Raw genomic sequence first — 20,667 nt, 5'->3', positions numbered from 1 at the left:
GGACCCCGAGGTCCCAGACATACAACCCAGAACCCGCGGCGCGGGGAGCAGGAAGACAGGCCACCCCATCCCAACGGTAGGACGCCGCCAGCAAGGCAGACAGAGGAGCTAGCGAGGAGGAAAGCGGGCAAATGAGCAAGCGGGCGAGCAAACGGGCGAGCAGCCAGGCGAACCACCACACAGCGCCAGCCGACACCCGCGGGGCAGCAAACCGCGGAGCGGGAGCGGGAGTGCCACACCCCAAGCCGCAGGGAGGCCAAGCACCAGAGCCGAGACGGCGAGACCAGCAGCAGACCAGCCGACGGACCCCCGACCACACACCCCACCCCGGCGCAAGCCCCCGGCATCCAGCCCGCCCCACCCATGTATGTGATAAGGTGTGGTTGTGTCTATTATGCAATTAAAAAATAAATAAATAAAATAAAATAAAAGATAGCAATGTTTTAATATTAAACCTGTAATGTTATTGTTGTAATATTATGACAAACAAACTAAAAAAATATGAAGTTGTCATTTTTAGCCAATTAGGTTGTGGAAAAATGTATAATGGTACAACAATACCAAGTCAAAATATTATGAGAAAGTTGTAATTATGCAAAAAAAAAAGAAGAAAAAAGTTTAAATAGTTTGAAAATTAAAGAAATTAATCCATCACAGAATTGGGGAAAAAAACAGCTGTCATTTTATGAGAATAAAGTGAAAATATTAAGAGAAATATTAAGAGAGTTTAATTTTCCCATGAGATCATATTTCTCCTATTATAGAGAAATACTGTATGATTAGAAATACTGTACTGTATTAACTTTATGCATTATTTTAGCAGTTTGAAAATGTACTAAATCAGCAAATTTTAATATGTGATTTTAAAAATCAAGGGTTCGTATGTTCTCTTTACTCGCGTTATGAATTATCTTCACCCATCTTTTTTGCAGTACAGTGAGTGAGTGAAGATTGCTTTTATAATTATTACCCCATATCTCCACACAAAATGTCAGATATGGTAATACTAAGGAACAGTAAAGAGTGTGATTTTTGATCACGGACATATTTTGCTTTGTTCAATATTGAAGTATTTCTCGCCACCTTGTGTTGTCTATTTTTGATATGAGATGACCAACTCATTTTTTTGTCTATTATGATACCCAAAAATGTATTTTCTTTCACTCTTTCAATTTCCACTCCGTTTATTTGTATTTGATTGTACGTATCCTTCCTGCTATTTCCAAATAGCATTATTTTTGTTTTCCTGAAGTTCAAGGATAATCTGTGTTCATCAAACCATGTCTTTAATATGACCATTTCATCCTTCACCTTTTTAATGAGTTCTTGTGTGCTTTCCCCACAACAAAAGGCAGTGGTATCAACCGCAAATAAAACCAACTTTACATCCTTTGTTACTTTACAAATGTCATTTATATACAAATTGATCAGTTTTGGTCCCAGTATTGACCCCTGGGGTACTCCACACGTAATATTTAAACCAGATGTATATTTTCCTAGCTTTACAAATTGCTTCCTGTATGCTAGGTAGCTTTTCACCCAATTCAAAACCAATCCTCTGATTCCGTACTTTTCTAATTTTGTTGTTAAAATATTGTGATTAATTGTCAGATACATAAAATACTGCAACTGCACACCTTCTGTTGTGTATAGCAGTAGTGATTTCCTCCGTGATTTCGATCAGTGCCATAGAAGTTGAAATGTTAGCTCTGTAACCATACTGACTGCCTGCTAGTAATTCATTCTTATTAATATATTTGTCCAACCTGTTATTAAATAGCTACTCGATAATTTTAGAAAATTGTTCGGTAGTTTGTAAATTAATGTTTATCTCCATTTTTCTCCACTTTAGCTATTTTAATTTTGTTGGGAAATGTCCCAGTCTGAAATGATAAGTTACTAATATACAGTGGCTTGAAAAAGTATTCATACCCCTTGAACTTTCCCACATTTTGTCACGTTCCGACCACAAACATACAGTATGTTAACGCTTCTACAATCTCATTGATGACCCTTTTAATTGTTTCCATTTCGATTCCATGACAATCAGTTGATGTTTTTTGAAAAGGTTTATAATGGTGATAAAGTCCTAATTATGAGGAAAAAAACGTACAAGAAGAAAGTTGAAATCGTTGGAAGAAAGGGAAAAAACAGCTGTCATTATATGACAATAAAGTGAAAATATTAAGAGAAAAAAAAATTATTTTGTAACAAGAAACCCCCCCACCCACAATTTTACAGCAATATAGCTGTAATGATATGAGGAAAAATAATGTCATTTTAGTAGCATGAAGTTGATTTTTTTTAAAGTTGGAATATTATGAGAACCAAATAAAACAATGATTAAAGTTGTTATTTTTAGACAGTTGGGTTGTGGAAAAGTTATCATGGTATGACATTAAAGTCAAAATATCATTAGAGAAAGTCACAAATCATGAGAAAAAAAATGTACAAAAAGAAATATGAAATCCTTGGAAAAAATATCAATAGCAGAAATGGGAAAGACTGCTGTAATTTTGAGATTAAAATCAAAATATGAAGAGGAAAAAGTTGTGTTTTAACAATATATATATATTTTTTTACAGCAATAAACCTGTAATACTATGAGGAAGAACAGTCATTTCAGTAGCATGAAGTTCTAAGTGGGAATATTGAATATTGGTAATAAATATCATTCATCCTTCCTTTCAAACGTTTGGACACCCCTGGCGTAGACCGTTAAATATGATATATGAATGACGCCATGCCAACGGTCATCCATATTGGGAAAAGCTTTACAACGTGGCAAAAAGCCCAAGAAAAAAGAAACCCACGCTGAGTTCTTATTGCCGGTGCTGACTTTCAAGCATTTCAACCTGCATGTTCTTGGCTGTCAGGTGAAGGAGAAAGAGCAGGCTCGCAGGGAGTACAAGCAGGCCATCGAGAAGGGTCACGGAGCCTACCTCATGGACCAGGACGCTCCTGTACGCACACGCCGCCACACACACGAGCAGTAAATACAGAAAAGCAGAGTCACACCTCACCTCCAATGTGGCCTCCTCCCTCCCTCGCAGGACGTCTTCACCATCAGTGTAGGAAACCTGCCGGCGGGTGCCACCGTGCTCATTAAAGTGACCTTTGTGTCCGAGCTCATCGTCAAGGACGGCGCCGTGCTCTTCTCCCTGCCCGGGAGTGTTGCGCCGTGGCGGGAAAGTGCAGCGCTCAATCAGACCACACAGGTAAAGGCTTTTAAAGGGATGCTGGCATGCTTTTTGTAATTTTATTTGGGCAAATTAAGCATCACAGTGGGTTTTTGCACTTTCAACAGGTGACTGTGGACAAAGTGTGTGTAACTGATGAATCAGCAAGTACAAGGTTTGCTTAAAACTCATTGGTTATTCCACATGAGCAATATTTTTTTTATATAAATGCATTATCCATGAATCTCCATCCTGTGGCACACCGAGTAAGAACAGCTTTTGTATGTGCTGAGCTTTTTTCCCCTCCTTCCTTGTGCCTTTAGCAGCTATGACTGATTAGCTAAAACGGCATTAAAATGCGGGGTTTTAGCACCCCCTGCTGTTTGGGCCAGCAAATGACAGCCTGCAAGTGTTTCATCATGCTGGACTCACCCATGAGTGTTGGCTGCTATTCTTAAAATGTGTTGAAATGTAAACGTGCATGTGCAGCGTGCGCTAACAATGTTGTTTGTTGCTTTCAGGGAGTTCAGCCTGGACATGTCCATTGAGATGCCTAATGAGATTGGCAGCCTGTCTTGCATCACGCACAAAGTCAAGATGAAGGTCCTTTGTCCCTTTACTTGTGTTTATTATTTAATAGGAACAAATTGTTGGGTTTTTTTTATGTCTTTGTACGCTTCATATTGAAAGTGGCGACACAAAAGCTTATTTTGATGTTTTTTTCTTCTCTCTGATGACGATATTTATAAAGTTTGTGTGATCCTGCAGAGGACCGACTGCAGGGCGGTGGTGAGCGTGCTGCCGGGGCAAGTCATGGGTCCGGATGGCTTCCAGCTGTCAATCACTCTGTCTGAGGTTCATCTGCCCAGGATGTGGGTGGAAAAACACCCTGACAAGGACAGCCAGGTCTGACAGTCCTGCCTTTCTGCCAGCTTTTATCCGTCTCCTTTTTTTTGTTTCTTCTTCTTTTTTTGTGTAACCATCTCGCACTTCATCCCTGCAGGCTTGCATGCTAGTTTTCTACCCAAACTTTGATGTCAAACCCAGCTCCAGATCTGATGAAGTTGTCATTTTGCTGGACACGTCCGAATCCATGCGGGGAGAACCCTTACGCTGGTCCCGGGTGATCGCCCTGCACATCATCAAAACCCTCCAGCTTAACTTCAAAGTCAACATCGTCTTGTTTAACACCGGTGAGTACCGGTTCTTCATGGTGTCATTCGGTCGGCATAAAAATCCATCACTGGCAATGTTCGAAGACATTGCGTGGTAATGCTTAAGAGATGACAAGCCGAAGAAAAACTGACCTGAGGTGGAAAGGCGCAAATGGCGAAATGCAGAATGAATGTAAGAGTAGAAGAAGTGCTGAAGCTGCGCGGGAATGTGCTGAAATCTAAAACAAATGAATGTATGAACGATACCTAGCATGATAGCACTAAGTGTTTATCTAAGTTTCTACTCATGAAAACGGCTAAAATGTTACTATGCTAATAAAAGTTATACTAACGTTAACATGCAAAACCTAGCATGATAGCCCTGCATGTCTGCCAATGTTAACAACAATGAAAATTGCAAAAAATGCTACACTTTGCATGATAGCACTCGGTGTTTCTATGAGTTTGCACTTATAAAAAACATCTAAAAAAGTTAGAGTTGTGCTTGAGAAATGTGGCAACGGTTGCAGGTGGTTTTTCGAGAAAAGTGGGAAATTTGCATCAAGCGAACATTTTAGTGACGTGAAGAATAGGTCGCCCGAATGTGTTGAACAGTGTGATGTCGGAATGGCTTGACTGAACTGAGAAATCTGGACATTGAAATAAATCTTAGAAGAAGAGGAAGTAGTCTAACAAAAAAAAGTGTGAATTTTGCGAGAAAAAAAATGTAATGTGAAAAATGGTCTATTTTAAAGTCCTGAATGATGGTTTCATGGTGGAATGATTGGGATCAGTTGAGAAATGTGTGCATGGTGGTCCAAAATAAGATGAGCATCATACAATAGTTATAGTTTTACATCCGACCAAGGGCTGGGCAATATGACCTCAAAGCAATATCGTGATAAATTGGGCAGTTTTACCTCGATAATGATAAATGCACGATAAATCCCCAACCACTATATATCTTTGCCATCTGAAAATAATTGCAGGAAATGCAAATTAACTGCTTTTCGTTGATTTATTGACCCACTGGCACACATTACTTTCAATGAAATATAATGCACGTAATGGGACACACCTATTCCGCCTATAAAGCCTTCTGAAACCTCTAAAAAGCGCCAACAATGCTTCACTTCCATAATGTGCTTTGGGTGGTTACGACAGTTTTCATACTCACTTTACATTTGGTGTTCTTTTGCTCACCATCATCTTTGTGGAACCCAAAATAAATCTCCGTGGGTCTGCGGTCCTCAAATACTGTATGAAGGTATGGTACATACCTGGCATACTTCATCCTGTACACACATGTACTAAGCTACACATGCAGCCTCATACCATGACTGATACCACATCTCATGCACATTACTAATGGACACTTATCACACTGCACAACAAGAACCACCTTGATATCAACCCAACCTACCACAACCATGTCAGCTCATATTTTCCAATAATAATAATAGCATTTATAAATATCGTGACTTTCTCATTTTTCCAACAATTCTATTCGATTCCAGACAGTCCATTGTCATGTTACTTGCTGGATAGGTAGCCATCATTCAAATGATCATTTACACAATGATCATGAGGTTGAGAATTTCACATGTTCCTGCAGCCATGTGACCATCTGTTAGCGACACCAAATAAAGCATGGGATCATTAAAAAGCCGCACGGTGGTATAGTGGTTAGCACGTTGGCCACACAGTCACAGTCTGGAGATCGGGAATACCTGGGTTCGATTCTCCCCTGGGGCATTTCTGTGTGGAGTTTGCATGTTCTCCCGTGTGTGCGTCGGTTTTACTCCACATTCCAAAAACATGCATGTTCGGTTAATTGGTGACTCTATGAATGTGAGTGAATGTGAGTGTGAATGGTTATTTGTCTATATGTGCCATGTGCCGTTGGCTGGCGACCAGTCCGGTGTACCCCGCCTGTCGCCCAAAGTCAGCTGAGATAGGCTCCAGCATACCCCCGCGACCCTAATGAGGAGAAACGGCATAGAAAATGGATGGATGGATCATTAAAAACTGCTACCAACAGCAAACTAATCGTGGTTTCCTACAAAGACACTTTTATCATGTTTTTATTATCTTGTTCTTTGTGAATTGTGAATTTTGCATAATTGGCAAAACATAATGTACATGTTTTGTTTTTGTTTTATTTATCCGGATATTTCAAGTCAAGTGTATCTTTCGGAACGGTGTTACGATGCATACAAACCGGAAAAAAAAGTATTTTTAGCGCATGAGTGGGAAAGCACTGCTCCAGTATCTCATTGATAACATAGCTAGTTAGCTACGTCAGCGAGTGCAGCTTGTAGGGCTGAGATGTCATCGCGCGTCAACACGAGTTGCCGATGTGAACCAAGAAAAGTTGTAGGAGACTGATGTATATACAGATGCGTCAAAATGTTACTCTAGTTTGATTCACTTTGTTTGGACTTATTTCAGGAGCAAAATGCGAACGAAAGGGTTGAAAAACGTAGTCGCACGTGTGCTCCCTTTTTGTTTCTTCTACTCGCACTATTTCTAGGTGCCTATGCGAGTGAAATGCTGGCACTGTACAGTCGCTCCTCCATCAGAACCATCAGCCATTCCCTCATCGTCTGTTTTCCTTCTTGTTCAGGCTGGATGGGTGAAGGAGTCACGTGATGACACACGCTGTACCTCGTCTTAAAGGGGAATGAACATAGCATACCAGCACACACGGTCAAAACAGACAAAAAATACTTTTATTTTCTTTTTTATTAAAACACCGAATTTACCGACATGGGCAAAATGACGTCAGTTATCGTAGTAAATTTTGGTCATGATAAATTTTACCTGCTCGGGCAAGCAAAAGCCAACACCTAACTATCAGTGAGCGTGTCACACAGTGAAATGAGCAGGAGTGTCACGAGACAGAAGGCTGGCTGTGCTTCCCAGCATGCTTTGTGGTACTTGTTTTGTGTAGGAGACACTGGAATTTAACAAAAAGGGACAAAGGGCAGCAATAGTGGCGACTACAGAGCATAATATCGACAGCTAAGGCCCAATAACAGCTGTAAAGGGAGGTTGCCTTAAACAAGGGCTGTCCAAAGTGCAACCAGAGGACATTTGCCGACCCCACGGTCTAAAAATATAATTAATAAAAAAAAGTAAATAAAAACAATAACAGCAGTAACAGCAAAAATTGAAAAATAGCAGTAATTTTACAATAATAAAGTCCACATGTGAACAGAAAAACTTGTAATTTTTTTTACGAGAATAATATCGTAATATTATATATAAGGAATTGTAACATCATTTAGGTACTAAAAAGTTGAAATATTAAAGAAAAAAGACATTCCCTTTTTAAAGTCATAGTATTATAAATGAGAAACAAACAAGACAATGAATAAAGTTGTAATTTTTGGAAAATTAGCTTGTGAAAAATGTTATAATATTTTGAGTACGAAGCCAAAATACAGTGTTATGGGAATAAAGTCATAAATACTAAAATTATTTTATATTTACTAGGAAGCAGCAGAAATGGGGGGAAAAAACAGCTGTAATTTTACGAGAATAAAGTCAAAATATAAAAAAAAGACATTCTAATGAGAAAAATTATTATTATTGAAATTTTAACGAAAAAATAAGTTACTTTGTAAAACTTGCAATATTATAAGAAACACGCAAACTAAAAATAAAGTTGTCGTTTTTGGAAAAAGAGGTTGGGGAAGTTTTTGAAGTTTTATTATGGGAATAAATATGATAGTATTAACTCATTCAATACCAAAGACATATTTATACGAGAGAGTGTGGAGGAGTGTAGCACGCAGAAGGTTACACATTGTACGGAAATTTTTACACATGCACACGCGCGTGCACACACAGTTCCGTTCCAAATGTGAAAATTGTAAATAGTTCATGCTGTTGTATTGGTAAATAAGTTGTTATTTTGATGTTAAAAAAAAAACTTTTTTGTGTTATGTTGGTGTAGTTGTTTAGACATTTGTGCTGTCACAAAAGCAAAACATTTGTGTCAAAGTGAAAGTTATGCTTGAAATGTATCGTTTCACAAAAAGCTGGTTTTCTCCTTTTTCTAGTTGGGAACTGATATTTTCCTGAAACTTACCTATGTTCTACTGCTGATTACTAAAGCACAGAAAAAGGTAGAAACAAACTTTACTTTTCTGCTGAAAGACGGGAGTCTATTGTTTCTTTTGGTAGGTTCCGTGTTTATATAGCCATACAACACAATATTCTGTGTGTCTTGAAAGATCTGTCAAAATTGTCTACAATTACCAGTACTGAAGGGGTTGTCCTTTGAAAAATGGCTGGAATTGGATAAGTTAATATCATAAAATAATATAATACAATAATGTTCCGAGAAGAAAATTTGCATTATTTAAGAAGAAAGTTGAAATAAATTTGGGAGTATGTGGCCCTCCCTGGTAAAACTTTGGATACCCACGCATCCCTTGCCGTAAACATTAAATGTAACTCTACTGCTTTCCCATGTCCCAGAAAAGATTAATTTAATTCCCAATTCTCTGAACTTTTGGGTGGAGGATTTTGGGGTGTCCACTGTATTCATGTATGTGTGATTGAGTGGGGTGTGTTTTTTTGTTTTTGTTTTTGTTTTTTTAATAATACTGTGTTGTCTTGTCAGATTACACGCAAGCTTTCGTGACAGCACTGCCGCTCCACGAAGCTCGACAGGCAGCAGAGGAGTTCATCCATGTCAGTTGTAACTACTGATGATCTTGTTTATGTTGAACTGAACTGTGACGTTATCATTCACTGGTGTTAAGACGTACACTATTTTCCAGACTATAAAGTCACTCTGGAGTATACTGTAAGTTGCATCAGTGAAGAAATGTGTCCTGAAGAAGAAAAAAACAGATATCCAAGTCGCACTGGTGGCATTAATTTAAATGTATTTCACAACATTCCAGAGCAAGAACAGTCACAAGCAAGTCCACCAAGCTCCCGTTCTCATTCCGCATCAATCACTCCTGTGAATTAGTCCAGAGCGCCCTTTCGTGGCTGTTGACGGTCACAGTTTTTCCCCTGGTTCAGTGTGTATAATTTTAATTGTAATAGAAGTTGAGAAATTGTATGAATGTACGTTTTGCACTGTTGGATCTTAAGGAGGTTTTAAAGTAGAGATTCAAAATTCAAAAAGAAGAAAGGAGACAAAAAAAATTTGAGGAAGCAATTTATTGCAACAAGAATTAAACTAAAAATCAGCTGATCAAAAGTTTAAGCCCAGAGCTTAAAAAAATGAAACCACACTAAAATAGAAATAACATTTTCAAGAAAAGGAGTGAGGAATGAGTAGCTGTGCTATTCTTGTTAATGAGCTGAAAAATGGGTTTGGGTATGCTTGATGCCACAGTTTCCAGGAGGCTGGAAACTATGGCACTGTTGCTCCAAGTGGCGAAGATGGCTTTACGGAGGACATCCACTGTCTAGAACTTATATCCATTTTTGCAAACTTCCCTTGCCATCCATCCCCAAATGTTCTCCATTGGATTTAGATGAGGGGAACACACAGGACGGTCTAAAAGAGTGAGCTTATTCCTCTGGAAGAAGTGCTTTGTGAAGTGCAGTGTTGTCCTGTTGAAAAAGCCAGTCATTACCACACAGACGACGAGGGCCTTCAGTCGTGAGGGATGCCCCCTGCAACATCTCCACATAGTCATTTGCCGTTTTATGCCCCTGCGCAACCTTCAGCTCCATTGTTCCATTGAAGGACCATGACGGAGCCCCCTCCACTGTCCCGTGTGGAAAACATTTCAGAAGGAATCTTCTTGTCATGCTGGTAACGTTGGAAGCCATCAATACTGTCAAGGTATAAAGGCATAAAACTTTCATCTATCTTTCAATGTCCCGTGTTTGGTGCTCTCCTGCAAATTCCAAACCTTGAAGGAGACCAGGTCTTTGAAGATGATGTTTCTTCTCTGGCAGATGCCGTCTGATGATTATTGGACTGCACTCGGCACCAGTAACAACCTTCATTTGGGCCGAACATGTTCTTGTCGCTTGACAAACAGCCAACTTGATCCTCCGGCTCAGGGCTTGTGAAATCTTTTTGGGTCTACCACTTGATTTTTTTTGCTCCATAACCCTCAGGATGTTTGAAGAAGTTTGAAATGACTGTCTTACCGCGTCCGACCTCAGCAGCAATGGCACGCTGCGAGATTGCTTGCTTATGCAGCTCAGCAATCCCACCGCATTCAAAGGGAGCTGTCACGATCCATGAGTTAGCCTGCGTGACAGTTTAGTTTGTTTCCACTTTTATACCTTAGTTCCTGTTTGATGTTCTTATTTTGGTAGTGCTTCCTGTTTTGCCTGGTTTGTCTCCGCCTGCTTTGCTTTCTCCTTTATCAATTGCACCTGTTGCTAATTTGAGTTCTCCTTCTATTGAGTTGAGGTGCGTGGATCTCAGTTTGTTGTTGCATTGTTAGTGAAAGCCTGACACGCTACTGCAAACCTGTCGATCTTGAGTTCCTGCTGCTGCGCTGAAGCCATTATTATAACATACATTTTTCCTGCAATTGGTTCCTGCTTTCTGCATGCTGGGGTCATCGCCACAATGCCAAAGCCAAGACGTGACAAGAGCAAGCTTTTTTGCCTTTGGTATTAGGAGATCATGACAGTGTGAATACTTGACATTAAATCACATTCAATCCACATTTTTGCCAAGATTTTGCCTTTGAAAGGCTGTGTCCTTAAATGTTTGATTAGCTGATGAACAGCCTCTTTCACTTTAATGCTTCTATGCAATAAATTCCTTGCTCTAAACATTTTTTGTCTCACTCCCATTTCTTCTTTCTATATTTTGAAGCTCTACTTAGAACCTCCTTAAGGTCCAACAGTGCAAAATGTACATTTCAACTGGTCTTGAGATTTTGATCAGCAGTGTCTTTTCACACATTTGCTGCATGACCAGCCAAATGCCACTTATTGTCTGGAAAATACAGTAGGTTGTCATGCAAACTTGCTTCAGCTAAGCCAGACGTGGTATTACAAGACCTGAAATGTTATGAATAGAAAAATACTGTGCTCTGTTTTCAGGCTGTCTTGCCAGTGGGGGGCAGCACTGAGCTTTGGCGGCCCCTGCGAGCGCTCAGCCTGCTGCCTCCGTCGCGCGGCATCCGCAACCTGCTCCTGCTGTCTGACGGCCACCTCCAAGATGCGCAGGTCACCTTGCAGCTGCTCAGGGACAACGTGCAACACAGCCGCCTCTTCACGTGCGGCCTCAGGTCAGGAAGAATATGTTGTGTCTCTGCGGAGGTGGTATTGTGATGGTGATAGGCACCATGTCCTCTGCTGGTCTATGGTGAAGATACACTTAAGCTGTTGGGGGCATATTTTTGACTGACAAAGGATCCACATTTTGTTATTAGTTATGGTTATTTTGTGTGAATTCAATTTACTAAATTTAAATTTACTGCAACACCGGAAAGGGCCTGGCTGCTCAGTGCGATATAACATTACTTTGAATGAAATGTCAGTTACATATGTCGTATTTTAGCAAGTAGAACGTCAGCACAGTACCATGTAGGGCAGGGGCGTCCAAAAGTTTTCCACCAAGGGCCACACACTAAAAAAAATAAAAGGATGCACTAAGAAGTTTTAGATATTTCAAGACAAAACTGCAGCTCAGCATTGTGATATAGGTGAAAAACAGCCTAATTTTCCAGAAATTACAACTTTGTTCTCATATTATTGCAAAAAGTAATCTTTTTTCTTTAATATTTCAACTCTATGCGACTAAAATAATTTTTGTTTTCTCATAATATTACGGGTGTTTTCTTGTAAAACTATTTCTTGTTAGGAAACAACCTTTTTCTCTTAATATTTTTTCCTGTAAAATTACAGGCGTGTTTTTCCATTTCCCCCAACTATTTTAACTTTCTTCTTGTTAATTTTCTTCTCGTAATATTATGACTTTATTTCCATAATTCTTTTTAAAAAGTGTCTTTTTTTAAAAGATATTTAAACTCCCTGCTACTAAAATGACACTATTTTTCCTTATCATTTATTTGCAAATTTTTATATTTGTACTTTATTCTTAGAAAATTACTGCTTCCTTTTATGTATCGCGGACCAGTGAAAAAACAAATGGCCCCCAGGCCACACTTTGGACTCCCCTGATGTAGGGGACAGCTAAGCAACAACTGCTAAAGACTAGCATTAAAATGACCAGAGAAGCTTGCGAGTCCCGTAATTTCCAGACTATAAGACACTCAAAGAAATGCGTGATAAAGAGGAATAAAACAGAAGTGGCACTGGACAATAAGTGGCATGTACTGGTATTTACTGTGTGATGGAGCTGTCATCAGAGCCCCACTCTTAACATCATTCAATTCACAAGAGAAAAAGACGAAGCCAGTGGGAGGGGCCAATGTTTACACCTATATGTGTGACAAACTCAAGCTACGCAAGCTGAAATAAGTCACATTTTTTTAAGTATATGGATAAAGTTAAAACTTGTTTCATAAATGTCATAATGTTCTGGAAGAAGACCCTTTTAATACGTGACATGACGCCTCGATGCATCACGGTGTGTAGAAACGTACCAAACAGCTGTATTTTAACACCAAAACGTCATTTTTTGTATTCACAAATGAATGAAAATAGAGTCCAAGTCATACGTATTTTGGCCACTAGGTGTCGCCAAAAAACACCCACCACTCCACTTTAACTTTAAGGCTTTAAGGAAAACAGCACTTTTTTGCAATTTTGCCGATCATCAACTATCCTTATGTGAAACATGGCCACACATTGATCCCTTTTCTGCACGTTCTAAAGAGAGAAAAACAGCTAGCATGTGGGACCTAACAATGCACGTAACGGGACACACCTATTTCGACTATAAAGCCCTAAAAAAGTCCTCCAAAAAGCACCAACAATGGTGTATTTACATGACTGACCTGTATATAAACCAAGCTACAGCGACATTGTTATTGTGGCAGCTAACAGGAAGAACTGTTTTTTTGGTGTAATGACACAGAGCCACTACCGAAAAGGTAACGGGTCCACTTCAAAACAGTGCGATTGGACACCAATCTGTAGTGACTGGGCAAGCACGTGAACAACTAGGAAGCGACAACCAAATGATCTGTAAAGTATTAGCCCACATGCCATGTTTGTTTGTACACGGCTAGATGGACTGTGTGTACAGCGGTGATATCAAGCTCTATGTATCACAATCAATATCGTGGTGACTTACTCCATGGACGGTTGTCTGTCTGGTCCAGCTGGCCTGGCCTGGCCTGGGGCGTCTTTTCCCGTCGATTTTGGGTAGGTGGAAAAAAGTTTGTATCACTGCAAGGATTGTTACCGCTAACAATTCTTTGTTCGTTGTGATGCAGTCTCTCGGGAGCAATGTCCTCCTCGCCTTATACACCAAGCCTTTCCATCGATGGCAACACTGTATGCCACTCAGCGCATGGCTTGGCAAGCTCCACAGTTACACCACCAAGTCATGCCGGTCCTGACTCTGTCCCCTCACCCCGCTGTGGGCTCAGTGTCTAAAACCTGAAGTTCATCCTAAGTATATTCAGGCTTAGAAGTTAAGGTTCTGGATCCTCACTTGTCCAAAAGTAGTCGTCAGCGGCGACTGTGAAATAAATGCACCCGGGAAGGAAGATCCCGTAATGTTTCAAATGATCAGAGTATTTCAAAATACTGTGAGTATCACACGTTATCATGAATGTAGCTGTTACTGCGTGCTCATAGCATGTATATAAAACCATAAAACCTTGTTGAGGATATGTTTAGAGGGCTTTATAGTCAAAATAGGTGTGTCCCTTTAGGCGCATTGTTAGCTCCCTAATGCTAACTGTTTTTCTTACACCTTAACGACATTGAGAATAGGTAATAGGTACCTATGTGCAGGTAACAAAGGTTCTATGATTGATGGTGACAGTTTCACCCTGCAACTGATACTGTCTTCAACAGGGAGCTTAAGTACGTTTAGCAGGTTTTTACCTTTACCTTTTACCTTTAATTTTAGCCCGACAGCCAATCAGCACATGCTGAGAGCCCTGGCTCAGGCCGGGGGCGGAGCCTATGAATATTTTGACACCAAAAGCAAGCACAAGTGGACGGAGAAGGTGAGAATAAAGGTCACTCTCGTACAAGATGCTGACTGACAATGCTAAATGACCGCTCTTTTTTTGTTGTTGTCACGTCTCGGTGGCAGGTGGCGTGCCAGTTGCGGCGCATGGCGTCTCCTGGCTGCAGGTCCGTGTCGGTGAAGTGGCATCAGTTCAGCTTGTCGGCGCCCCCTCCTGTGCAAGCTCCCAAACAGCTCCACGCACTCTTCAACGACTGCCACACGCTGGTCTATGGCTTTGTGCCGCACTGCACACAGGCAGGTTACCATGGCTTCTGTGAGTCACTTCTGGTTGTGGGATGTCACAGATTTAGTTGATGCATCAAAACACTGAAAGCGTCATCAATCATACAAGATAGAATGGAACCTTTAACCTTAAATAGTCCAGTGGAAATAGAATTTATCCATTGCAGGCCATCATAAACCCTTTACTTCACCCAAGTAATGTTTTAAGTTATATTTAAGTTAGACCTTCTTGTTTTTTTTAGGCTTCTTGTTAAATTATATTTTTAGAATGTGCCGCAGACCAATAAAAAAAAAAAAAGGAAAAGGACCTCTCCTGGCTTATCATAACCACACAATGACTCTATATTATTTCTCAACCCGCACAGGTATCATATCATTAGATTTGCACATTACTTACAGACACATAGTCCCTAAGGCAGAAGCGCATTAGAAAACAAAAAGCGTCCAGTATGCTCTGTATCATTCAATTTGTGTGCCTAACTGTGCCACAAGCTCAAATTAATGAATTATTACGGCCACTAAGTGTCGCCAAAAACAACCACCACCTCACTTAGAAAACCTGCTCATGACTTTCTAAATGCGATTTTACCATTATTAGAGCTCTCTAGACATGAAACTTTACGCTCATTTTACCCAATATAGTCGATATAATCAGAAAATAAGACATTTAAGACATAAATAACATGTAAGACGTGGACAGGAAGTGACATCGTGGATTCAGAGTTGAGATTTAGCAGGAGTACGGCCATGTTCTTGTGATGATAATGACTATTATTATTATTGTGCTTGTTGTGAGATAAATAATTATAAAATAATAGCCTGTCATTGGCAGTCAAGTCCGGTGTGTGTTGCTAGTGACACCTAGTGGCCAGTGTAGAATACAGTTCATCAACATTTGTAATGCCTCAAACTGTGTTTAGAACATTTGTATGCATGAAAATGCTTAAATCTGCATTTTTTTGGACGTAGGCCGTAGTAACCACGAAACAGCCATCATTTATTCATTGATTTTTTCGAAATCGCGATAGGGTGTGCGATGTTGGAACCGCAATGGAGCAAGGGATGACTGTATAAGTCGCACCTGGCTATAAGTCACAGCATCAGCCAAACTATGAAAAAAAAGTGTGACTTACAGTTGGGAAAATCACTTGCATCAGGGCATGTTTTCTTTTCTCTGGTCACATTAATCGCTAACCTCCTAAATACTTGACGCAGGCCACCCTGCTGGGCGAGCTGAGCGGCCAGGAGCTGAGAACCGTGGTGTCAACTAGCGAACTGCAGACGACCAGTGGCACGGTAACCCTTACAGTGAGCTCCAGAAGTTGGTGTCTGTACATTAAGGTGTGTATTTGCATGTTTCAGTTTCTTCACAAGCTGACAGCGAGGGCTCTCATCAGAGACTACGAGGACGGCAGCTTGGATTGCAACCAAGTCGAACATGAGGTGCGTTTCTTTGGCAGTCACGTCATGAATCAGTCAAATGGAGATGACGTGGATTTCTATGTCTCCCCAGGGGAAGAAAACCCAGCTGAAATCTTTCATCGTTGACTTAAGCAAGGAGTACTCCATTCTGTCTCAGTTCACCAGCTTTGTGGCCGTTGAAGAAAGGGTTGGTTCTCACTTTGATTGAGCGGCCATCACCACACATTAGTCAAGTATTTTCCACCTTTTAGGAACCGGGTCAAGCAGAGAAGGCCTTCACAGACATCCCCAAGTTGTTGGCCGAAGAAGACGTGGACTTTCTGCCCTACATCAGCTGGACGTCTCATCAGAGCAGCGTGGAAGAGGAAGAAAAGGATAGCGACGTAAATGCCGCATGAACTTGGTTGTTCATTTTTATTATGAGCCTCTTTGTAAGTTGCTTTTGTCTGCCACTTCTTGCAGGGTTCACAGTCTGGATCAGACGCTCTCGTTTGCGAGTTGTCTCCCCAGTATGAACCCACGGTTTGTCTCGACTTTTTTCTTACGGACTTATTCATCAGCACACTTAGTGGCTCGCTGGCTGCAGCATTAGGCACTCATTAGCTCTCAGCGTGATGCACTGCCAACAGTGGCCCAAAGAACAGCCCAGATTAACAGCCCTGCAGATCTGTATACAGTGGATACCTGCACTGGTCTATTTTTTTTCCCAAAATAGACCATTTTTTCCATAGAAAACACATCTCATTCACCAAAGGTTGGTGATAATTTATGAATACGTGATAATACAGGTCAAACTTACAGAATACCATATTTTTTAGCACTATAAATTGCATTTTTTTCATAGTCTGGCTAATCCTGCAATTTGTAGTTTCAGGTGCGATTTATATTGCAAAATATACATGTGCATGGATCAGATCAAGGGTACCCCAGTGTTACATTTAAAATTTGAAACTGGTGGAGAGACCTTGGTAATGTTATCAACACAAACTTCAAACATTGCAAAACACACACCCAACATACCAGAGCTCGAGACGTCTTCCATTTCCCATAGCAACCCTCCGAAGTTCACTCTTTCTTAAATGTAAAGTACATAACTCAGTGTCCACTCGGTGTTAGACTTTTGTTCAAATAATCTTATTTTACTCTTTTATACACAAAAAATTACTTTAGTTGCAGAGTTGAGTAATTATTCCATGAGTCTATATCCCATTGTAATCATCACGGGGTTTGTTTTTCCATGGAATTATGTTCTTCAAAACTTTCATTGGCAGGCGGACACGAAGGTAATGTACTTTTCACTCATGATTACACAACAGTTATAGAATAAAACACATTAGAAACCAATTTCAGACATCATTCTTTAATTCTAAGTAGAAATCATGACAAAATGATCAGAGAAAATATTGTTAATTTCACAACAAAAGGAGACATGCTTTACATGTAACATTTCAATGTCCAAATATAGACACTTTTTACAACATAGCCGTGCTAGCGCAAAATAAAAACATGAACAGGCTTAATTTATGGTTTGGTAAGCTTCCTCACTCTATAAACGTCAGTGATAGGGATAGTACACGTTGTTAGAACAACTATTTCAAATACTACTGCAAAGGGTACCCTTGATCTGAGCCATGCACATATACAGTATTCCCTCGTTTATCGCTGTTAACTGGTTTCAGACCTGACTGTTGATTGAATTTCCGTGATATATGAATCAAGGTTAATAAATGGAATATTTTTGTTTTTGCTGCATAGAAAACCTGTTTAAAACCTTTTAAATACCCTATAATCACTTTTACACTCATAACCAAATATAGTGAACATAATATTATACTGTATTGTAAGAGAAAATATGACAGAATTGAGACATAAACAAGTCGCTACAAAAGGCAGCATGTTTAGAAGCCATCATGGTGTTTACAGAAAAGTTGTCAGAAATCACTCACTCACAAGAGCAAAGATACTTTCCGCTGTGCAACAGCAAGGTAGGACGCACATGTGAGAGACACAACACGTGAGTGGATGCTGCATGATGGTGAGCCAATCAGTGCGAGGATGCTGAACAATAACTTCCTGTACTGTATAGTATGTGTACCCAGGCCTTGTATTTAGCATTTTATATGCTTAAAAATACTTTTTTTAAGCCAAGAATACATCAAATTTGCTTAAATATGCCTTGTTTTGACATCCACGAAACAGCATGATTCCTGAAAAACCATGGAGTAGTAAGGGAGTGATAATTAAACCGTGATATTGTGAGGGATTACTGTATAATTGAACATGTTTTTAAATGTTAATGCATACTGAATGACATGAAGAAAGGAGTGAACATTCCCGTCGACAGCCGTGAGAGGGCGCTGTAGGCTTGTGACAACTAGAGTCCCTGCATATAGAGAGTTACGACAGCTGAGATTACGCCGCCGTTTGTGTGACATCCTCATCAGCTGTCACTTTTCCCCTGCTTCATCCCCTGAGCCGGGCTCTGGCCAGTTTTTGGTGTTGAAATAAGTAGTGTCTGGTTGGCTGGCCTGTCAACTTTCACTTGTTTCCCAGTGTTGACATGCTACTCTTGGGACATTGGGCATCCTACTATTTTTTTCCCCAGAGGAACTGATGGAAATAATCTCTCTGCTACCTTTAAACCTGCATTAACTGTACAAGTGTTAAGTAACAATCTTATCTGACACATAAGTGTAAAAAGAAGTGAACCGCTGTAATGCTTGAAAACCATTAAAAGCGTGCATGTTAACATTGATAACAAATGTCACAAAAACGCTGCCACCTCCACCAAAAAAACTCAGAAGAAAGGCTTTTTTGACTCCAAAATAGAGGTTCCGCTGTCCTGTAAGAGGAGAAAGCCCTCACTGTTATTGCACATGCGCTGAATGAGAATTTAAAAGAATTTGAAGCTTGTCTTTTCTCTGTTCTTCTTCCTGTAGAGCCCCTCTTCTTCTCTGTCATCCCCACAAATGTCGCCAGTCTATTCACTGACGGCTCGTAGGAGGTTGAAGAGGGCTGCGATGGAGAGAGAGGCAGCTGTTGTGATGATGGATGCGGAGTCCAGCGGGACAGAGACGGAGGAGGAGGAGGGCGAGGAAGCCGCTGTCCTGATGAAGCAGGCGGAGTTCATCGAGATGGAGGAGGAGGCCGCCGTCCCGATGGAGTACATGGAGTCCAGGGAGACGGAGGAGGCCCCCGTCCTGACGAAGGATGCAGAGTCCAAAGCGACGGAGGAGGATGAGGAGGATGCCATAATGGGCTTTGGATTGTTTGACGACGAAGTAGCCCTCCCTGAAGCTTCATTTTCCAGCGGAAGAACCAGGCACAGTAGCCTTGGTGGATCATTTGATCTTGCTTCTCATCCTCTTCCTCCTCCTGGAACCACAGATCCAAATGCAAAAATATTTCCTAAATGTTTTGGCTTACCAAGTGCAAGTATCCAGCATGATGGGTCATCGGATGCCTCTCCTCTTCTGCGTGGAACTCAAGAAGCTAACCAGTTTCAATTCGGTATGCCCCCTAAACCCCAACCCATCCACCCATCCCGTGACTCTCCTCCACTGCCTCCTCCTCTTCTTTGCGGAGTCCATTCATCCTCAGATGCTCTTTCAGGACCTCCTCTGGCTCCTTTTCGTCGTAAAGCCAGACATCCAAATGTTAACCGACTTCAATTTGGCATACCACCTGTCCATCCGTCCTTTGATGCTCCTCCACTTCCTCCTCCTCCTCCTCCTCCTCCTCCTCCTCCTCCTGGAGCCACAGATCCAAATGTCAAGGAATTACTTTTAAATCTCGGATCAGTTCCGCCCCCTCCGCTGCCACTTGGCCATGGAACCCTGCAAGGTCTGTCTGTGACTCCCGACCGTTATGAAAAAGCAAAAGAAACCAGCATCCAGCACAGTCAGTGGGCTCCTCCATGTGTGGAAGTCATGGAAGCAAATGTAAAGCTCCAACAGCAGCAAGTGGGAAAAGTTGAAGAGACGTATGAGTGGTTTGGTGGCTTTCTTGTCGGACAAGCATCGGCCGGTGTATCGACTCCGATGACTGGCGCACTTTTTGGAAGCAAAGCACCTTCAAGCCAAGGTTTTGGTTTTGGTTTTGGGGGTTCTTATAATGTGTTGTACAGTGCACCATTCACATGTAGTTCACAAGCAGGACTTGCTCAGCAGCTCAGCAGCCAAAAAAGCCAGTCTCAGTTCCAGTCTTCAGACCAATCTGCTGAAAACGAGTCATCGGCAGGTTTTTCTTTTGGGGGCCGAACTGCGATCAAATCCCCACCCTTTTTGTGGAGAACAGCGGCCGGCTCTGCAACGTCTGTGCCAAGACCCGGAGCTGTCCTCAGTCAGATGCCGTGGTGAGTCTCAAATCACGAACGCTTTCTAGAAACAGAGTTGAAAGAAGGTAACATCAGAGCCGTAACAGAGCAAAGACCACGCATGTGTAAAAGGATTGGCTTTCTTACTGATGTCAATCGAAACCGATATAGGCAGCAGCGCTTGCCCTCAAACTCGTGTCTGGCCATATCTGGTGTTTCCTTTACTGTGATGCCACTGGATGCATTTCACAAATAAAC

The 20,667-nt window shown here is 41.0% G+C and overlaps 1 protein-coding gene across 8 annotated transcripts in view; it reads left to right on the top strand.

Annotated features, from left to right (window-relative positions):
* LOC129188002 (protein mono-ADP-ribosyltransferase PARP4-like) overlaps positions 1–20,667 on the top strand; it is an 84,525-nt gene that overhangs the window by 44,298 nt on the left and 19,560 nt on the right. For 7 of the 8 annotated variants that reach the window (XR_008572506.1, XM_054787935.1, XM_054787938.1 and 4 more), the window contains 16 exons: positions 2,877–2,963; positions 3,054–3,218; positions 3,308–3,354; positions 3,701–3,782; positions 3,948–4,085; positions 4,183–4,372; positions 8,967–9,037; positions 11,378–11,565; positions 14,325–14,424; positions 14,514–14,684; positions 15,888–15,968; positions 16,035–16,115; positions 16,186–16,281; positions 16,346–16,477; positions 16,557–16,616; positions 19,034–20,448. Coding sequence is in view for 7 of the 8 variants with exons in the window: in XM_054787935.1 (XP_054643910.1) it covers positions 2,877–2,963; positions 3,054–3,218; positions 3,308–3,354; positions 3,701–3,782; positions 3,948–4,085; positions 4,183–4,372; positions 8,967–9,037; positions 11,378–11,565; positions 14,325–14,424; positions 14,514–14,684; positions 15,888–15,968; positions 16,035–16,115; positions 16,186–16,281; positions 16,346–16,477; positions 16,557–16,616; positions 19,034–20,448 (3,104 nt within the window). In the remaining variant the exon portion in view is untranslated. The remainder of the gene's footprint in view (positions 1–2,876; positions 2,964–3,053; positions 3,219–3,307; positions 3,355–3,700; positions 3,783–3,947; positions 4,086–4,182; positions 4,373–8,966; positions 9,038–11,377; positions 11,566–14,324; positions 14,425–14,513; positions 14,685–15,887; positions 15,969–16,034; positions 16,116–16,185; positions 16,282–16,345; positions 16,478–16,556; positions 16,617–19,033; positions 20,449–20,667) is intronic. The other variant, XM_054787939.1, reaches the window with a different exon arrangement.

Source organism: Dunckerocampus dactyliophorus, chromosome 9 (genome assembly GCF_027744805.1).
Source record: "Dunckerocampus dactyliophorus isolate RoL2022-P2 chromosome 9, RoL_Ddac_1.1, whole genome shotgun sequence".
Classification (NCBI taxonomy): domain Eukaryota; kingdom Metazoa; phylum Chordata; class Actinopteri; order Syngnathiformes; family Syngnathidae; genus Dunckerocampus; species Dunckerocampus dactyliophorus.
Note: the sequence above shows the minus strand (reverse complement) of the source record. Positions and strands in the feature narration are given on the sequence as shown.